The 6652-nt window shown below is 49.0% G+C and overlaps 2 protein-coding genes across 2 annotated transcripts; one reads left to right on the forward strand and one right to left on the reverse strand.

Annotated features, from left to right (window-relative positions):
• Positions 1 to 2401: 2401 nt before the first annotated feature.
• Positions 2402 to 3777, reverse strand: FIESC28_11785 (uncharacterized protein; the record flags this gene model as incomplete). The annotated part of the gene is made up of 5 exons (XM_031165893.1): positions 2402 to 2838; positions 2888 to 3210; positions 3265 to 3368; positions 3416 to 3436; positions 3490 to 3777. The coding sequence occupies 5 exons, from the start codon at positions 3775 to 3777 to the stop codon at positions 2402 to 2404; spliced, it is 1173 nt and encodes a 390-aa protein (XP_031010047.1).
• Positions 3778 to 5379: 1602 nt separating this feature from the next.
• Positions 5380 to 6454, forward strand: FIESC28_11786 (uncharacterized protein; the record flags this gene model as incomplete). The annotated part of the gene is made up of 3 exons (XM_031165894.1): positions 5380 to 5630; positions 5707 to 6282; positions 6334 to 6454. The coding sequence occupies 3 exons, from the start codon at positions 5380 to 5382 to the stop codon at positions 6452 to 6454; spliced, it is 948 nt and encodes a 315-aa protein (XP_031010048.1).
• Between the last annotated feature and the right edge of the window lie 198 nt (positions 6455 to 6652).

A 6652-nucleotide genomic window follows, 5' to 3' on the forward strand; every position in this document is an offset into this window, starting at 1 on the left:
TGCTGACGGTACCTACTCGAGTTATAAGGGTTATGCTTGGCGGGGTTATCGGAGATTGTGACGTAAACACTAGAAGCTTTGGTTGGAAACCCGACGGATCGTGTAAGCGGTGACCAAATAGGCAGGCAGTATAGCTGGAGCTACTATATAATGTCTTGGATATGTAATCAATATTAATATTCTATCTTGTTCTATTTGTTTGTTTTATTCGGTGTCATTACGTAGGTTTCTCATATACGTCGTGTGGTCTAGTCAACTCCATTAGTAGTAGTTATCAGACCAGGCTCTCTCTTGTATCAATAAACCAAGCATCCAAAACTACGCCTCACGAACCTCGATTGATCCAGTATCTATTTAGGAATGGGTCCAAGCCCTAGTCTTTCTAATTGTCAGCATCGACCACTTACTTCATTAACAATGTCACCAGAGAAATCACGCACATAGATTTCTTCCACCCAGCGATGGTACTCCGGGGGATCTGAAAGTGGGCTTCAGCATCCAGCGTAGAGGGCGGTACCATCTCACCTCGACGATCAACCCGGTGATGAAGCATCCACGTGATAACTTCTTCCCGCTTCCTCTTAGAGTAAGTGTTTTCCTTACGGACAATCGGCGTATTGCGGAGTGGTTTGCGTTCTGACAATGGCTTGGGCTTCGGTCCTCTCTTCTTCTTTGGTGGAGGGCCCATGTCGTATATCGTCGTGGATCCTGGGGAAGATTCAGGAGCGGGAGTCGATGCAACAGATTCCGGAGCTGGAGTTGAAGCGACAGAATCTGGAGCTGGGGTTGATGCAACAGATTGAGGAACTGGAGTGGACGCAGCGGACTGAGGAGCAGGGGTAGAAGCAGTAGATTGGGGAACCGGACTAGGAACAGCAGACTGAGGTGCAGGAGTAGCTGCAACGGATTGAGGCCCAGGAGTCGGAGTAGGTGTCCACCGAGGTGTAGCCAGTGGAGTAAAGAGAGGAGATTGCTGTGGTGTAGGTATGGGGGATCCCTCGGGAGTGAATAGAGGAGATCGAGGAGGGGCTTGCGCTGGTTGAGGAGTCTGCGATGGTTGGGGAGCCTGTGCTGGTTGAGCAGCTTGTACTGGTTGATGAGTATTTCTCGGCCGAGGAGCGTTGCCTGGTTGGGGAATATGTCCTTGCTGAGGAGCTTGCCCTGGCGGAGGAGGCTGTCCTGGTTGTGGAGCGTATTGAACTACCTGGGGTCCCGTGTACGGAGATTGATATGGATAAGACGCTTGAGGCATGTGATGATACGCAGATTGGTGCATCTGAGGATGAGGAGGTTGAGCCATATGCTGAGGATACGGTACTTGGTGAGGATGAGCGTAGACCATGTATTGAGGATGGGCCATCGGGTGATGAGGATGCTGGGGCATCTGCGGGTAAGGCACATATACCATGGGATAGTGTGGTGACTGATGCATGTGAGGATGAGGAGCAAACTGAGGCCATTGAGAAGGATGCATCATCTGAGGATGGTGGACGCCTCGCTGGGGAGCAGGTGCTATCTGAACATGTCGGGCAGCTTGCAGAGCTTGAGAGGCTTGCGATTCTGGAGGCGCAGGAGGTTGTTCAACAGTTTGTGTCGACTGGTCTCTGTAAGACGACTGAGTGACCTTGGTTGACTGTGCTACCGTAGGAGCTGAAGCTTCAGGAGCTTGAGATGATTGACCTTCCTTGGAGGTCTCATCAGCTTCGATCGATTCAACCACCTCCACCTCTTGATTATCTTGATCCTCCATAGGTTCCATGGTATGCACGACTAAATTCCAACCAAACGAAATACATAACATATCGTAATGCCAGTAACGTTTAGAAGTCAAAAATTCGGACAACAGAAAACTGGATGCCCCCGCTATTCAAGCCGTCGAAGCCAAACTTTAAAGAGACATGATTGGTAGTTTTAAAGCTGACATAAATCATCAGATGTTTACCAACGAAGATAGCGCTAGGATTGTCGAGACTTTTTGTTCTCAAAACTACTAGTGTCACGCTAGTCTGACCGAGTTTGTTGAGTTTTATCGGCTGGGTAATTGAGTACAAGGAAACCTCCCTCATAGTATAAACGTGTCCCTAGCCTCTAGATACTACCTAGACCTAGATGACTGAGTTTCCAAGTTGAACATGGACGTCAAGCTTTTTGTTATTTAAGATGTAACTTGTTGCGTCAGTGAGAGTGGACAAGTTGTATTATAGCAATTCCCCAGCCTCACAATTAGTAGCTGATCGAAAGGTACGGAGTGAATTCATTACTCAGGGTCCAGTAAATAGCCAATGGCGGTGATGAAAGTTCACGGGCAATGGTAGATATCTGTATATGGTTCCCATGCTGTTCTATGCAGCTTTCTATTCCGGTCTATTCGACCAATTTAACTATATCATAAATAGCACTTTTAAACTCGCTTGGTTCGCAGGGACTCGGGAAGGAGAGCAACCTTCTCGTTGAAAAGCTTCTCCGCATCGGCCCACACTCGTGAAGTCTTGCGGTCCTTGAGAGTGAGGAGAGACTCCTTGAGACCCTCGCTGAAGGCCTCGCTGGCCTCACGAGGAAGCATCGAGGGGAGGTGGTCAATGCTGATAACGGATAGAGGCAGGGAGTTTTGGTCGTTCTTGATCTCGACGGGGACGGTGGGGTCCTCGAAGGTTGTGTTAATGGAGTAGATAGGGATAGGGTTGTGGGGGTTGGTGGTATCGCAAGAAACATCAATAACGACAGCCAGGTTGCGTCCAGACTTGGCAAGGAGCTCCTCGTTGATGAAGGGAGGAATGGGCTTGGAAAGGTAAATCGCGTTAAGGAAGACATCAGCCTTGGCGATCTCCTCGTAAGGACCTGAAAAATGTCAGTTTCGAGTTACAGAACGAAGCACCGCAGGGCTTACCATCTCGGTCCTTGGTCTCATTCAAGTCCCAGCGGGTGATGTTCTCATCGGGCATGCCAGCCTTAAGGAACAGGTCGACCGCACCCTTACCACATCGTCCGAGAGCACCAAGGACGAGAGCAGTGGGCTTACGTCCAAGAGACTTCTCGGCCTTGGCAAGGTCCTCTCTGATCTGGTTGACGAGCTCCTCCTCGTTAAGGTAGTAGCCACGACCGTCGGTGAAGGTCTCTACTGAGGGGAGCTTGGAGGAGGGGTCCTGGAGCTGGTGAGCAAGGGCCTTGACACCGAGCGCAGCACCAGCAAATCCAGCGTGGAAACCGAAACTGGTCAAATTGTTAGAAAAGAGCTGTTTTGGCCTATTATGGCAATTGGCTTACGCAGAAACTCGGCGACCCTGCTCATCGACGAGGAATTCCAGATCGTAAAGAACGCTGCCTCCCTGGGGGAAGCGGCCGAGAACCTTTTCCCATCCACCTTGGTTCTAGAATGTGTCAGTTGGCGTCTTAACGCTTCGAACTAAGATTGTACCTTGTAGCAGTGGGCAAAAGACTAAATCAAGTTAGCATATGACGATTGCTTTATTTTCGAAGGGCTTCGCATACGATGTGGTCGTTCTTGAGAGGGAAGTCGTCCTCAGGGATCTCCTTGAGGCCGAGAATCAGGGTTCCGGGCTCGGCGTTGGGCCAGGTGCCCTCATTCACAAGGCGCGCGCCAGCAGCCTCATACTCGGAGTCCTCGAAGATGCGCTTGAACTTGGGGTCGGTAGATGATCGCTCAACGGAGACGGGGTATCCAGCCTCAACGAGAGTCTTAATAATTGAGGGAGAGAAAGATCGGTGCTCGAGGGGCTTCTCCTCAGCGCGCAGAAGGATGTGGGGGTATTGAGACATGATTGCGACGGTTCTGAAGCTTCTAAAGCTGTCAATCCTGGATTTTCGGCAAGAGTTAGCGATTCTGTTCGATGACTGAGATCCAACCGTAAAAGAAGGACACAAATGACGTGAAATGGTACAACGGCTGAAAAGACTCAACCGCGACTCAATGGACGCTGGTGAGAACATGACGAAGGCTGCATATGCATAGTAAGGAACATACAAGAACGGCGGTTATAGATTTTTGGTATAAACACCACCGAAAGTTTGTTAAGAAACTTCGACTTACCTTGTGTCCTTTTTAAGTATTGGATGATATTTAATCTGAGTCACAGAAAAAGTAAAGGTCTGAATATCGCCTGCTCCTGCATCGGCGTCAAGACTGCGACCCCGGCGAATAATGGCCCCGCTCCCGCAGCGTAGAACCCCGCGGTGGGGTCAATGGCTTCTATTTAAGGCTTAGCGAGGGGGGATGAAGCTCGTTGGTCAATTGCATCATTTCAGGTCCAAGCTCAAGACAAATATGACAAGCTCAAGTTGTACGAATAGAGAAAGGAGCAAGTCCCTGATACTTCACAGAGGAGTTATTGATAAATTTAAAATCCATCTGCCAGAGGAGATATGTTCAACCCTCAGTATCCTCTTACTCACAAGCTCCGATCGGCCAGATGATAGTAGGAACGGGTCCCTGGATCTTATGATACAGATAAAAATCAGGCCAGACACTACAGACGGGTGCAACGTTGGCACCATGATATTTCTGTTGATGGGAAATGTTCTTTATAGAAAGGGTTGCGGTTAAACATCGATATGTACATCCTCGAACACCCCTTGTTCCATGATAACAAGCTCGGTTGCATTGTTGCACGCAATGGAAACCTTGTTACCTCCTATTCAAGCTGTCTAAAGTCGTTGAATATACCTATAGAAGTCACCTACAATTGAATTGAATAGTCAACACTCGGTTCGCGCACACTATTGCCCCTTGTTGCGCCTCCGAACATTGAATGACGTGGGTCTTTATGACTGTGTTCTAGCGCTATCGAATCAGGAACCAAGATAACCAATACCAATCATGACCAAACACCAAGGACAATGTGACAATGAACTTACCAGATTCTTCCCCTGAAACCAATGCATTAATTAATCTCTAGCTCAACTAAACGATCGATCCGTTGATCGGGTTCCTGGCCCACTTCCCAGCCGCCCAACCACCGGCCCGGGGGATCGCCGCAAAATGATGCGCTCATTGATGTGATCAGATCGCGTTCCTTGGACAACAGCTCAGATCGCGCTTCAGCTGAGACCCTGCACGCACTTAAACGTCAGAGCCAATTTAGATCGATCACGGCAAGCTACTTGCGCCGAAAGATCGGGCTCTCTCCAACCAACTTTGACGCGACGGAACATGGCTTTTCTATGACGCTACGACAGTATCCGTAAGCTGGCTGTCATGACGACACGGCGCAAAGCCAAAAAAAAAGCAATAACAATCAATGGTTACAAAACCTGGGTGATGGATCCTGTAGATGACCAGACAGTCAATTGAATTTCGCAATTATTGAAATCGCAAGACAAAGTACGCCACTTCACTTACAACTCTGAACTACCATCGCAATCATGAAGGGCAACGACGAGGTTATCCAAGAATTCAACGAGGTTGTCAACATGACAGCTTCGGAGCTTGAGAAGTGGCTCAAGTCAGATGACTCCAACAGCGCAGGCTGGCCTAAGGAGGACGAGAATGGCGAGACCGTCGGACACGACAGCGGCCGTAAGATCGTTGAGATCCTGAAGGAGAATCCTAAGAAGGAGCCCAGCAAGTACACCGACGAGCAAGTCCAGCACATGCGCAAAGTCGTTTCGTACTGGTAAGTAACACATCTGATTTCCCATGCTTTTGCGCCAAGCATGTGCAGATTGCGACTCAATACTGACACAACACAGTAAACGCCATCTAGCTCAGGAGACCAAGGCCAACAACGACAAGTCCCCCGAGGAGGTCAAGAAGACCAAGTCTTATGCGTCGCTCAAGAACTGGGGTCACGATTTCCTGAAGGCTCAGGACAAGCAGAACAGCAGTGACGAGAAGGAAGAGGAAGAAGACAATGATGCCGAAGAGGAGAAGGAAGAAGAAGATGGTGACGATGAGAAGCAGACTGGCGAGAAGCGAAGGGCAACCCGAAGCCAAACCGGCTCGAACAAGAAGCGAGAAACGGCCAAGGGAGAGTCCACAAAGTCCAACGACGAGGAAGAGGAAGAGGATGATGCCGAGGAAGAGGACGGCAACGATGGTGCTGAGGAAAAGGCACAAAAGAAGCAGTCCAATGGAAAGAAGTCCAACGGTGCTTCGAAGAAGTCCGAGGAGCAGGAAGAGGAGCAAGAAGAGGAGCAAGAAGAGGCTGACGACGACGGCGGCGACGAGTCCGGCACAAACAAAGGCCCCAAGAAGGGTGATACTGTAAGCTGGAACTGGGGCCAAGGACAGCCAAAGGGCAAGGTTTTGGACGTTAAGGCTGAAGAGTAAGTTTCAACGTACAACCGTCCAAGTCAATTCACTAACACCAAACTCAGTACCTCAATCACTACTAAGAACGGCAACGAGGTTTCAAGGAAGGGTGATGAAGAGGACCCTGCGGTTGTATTGGATACTGGCAAGAACAAGGCCATCAAGAAGGCTCATGAGTTGAACTAAGAGATACCTGGAGTTTGTTTATTTGTATGACGGTAACAGGAGTGGTCTCATGTATTTAGTTGAAACATTAATATTCCAATGAACATTAACCTCGTTGACACTTCATCAATCAGTATTGTCGTGGAAACAGGTGAAAAATGTAAAAAAGAAAGCACATCTCAATCAATGAATATGTATTATAGGAACAGCCCGATGCGG

This window comes from Fusarium coffeatum (assembly GCF_003316985.1).
Source record: "Fusarium coffeatum strain FIESC_28 chromosome Unknown BRIP53273_contig_513, whole genome shotgun sequence".
NCBI lineage: Eukaryota > Fungi > Ascomycota > Sordariomycetes > Hypocreales > Nectriaceae > Fusarium > Fusarium coffeatum.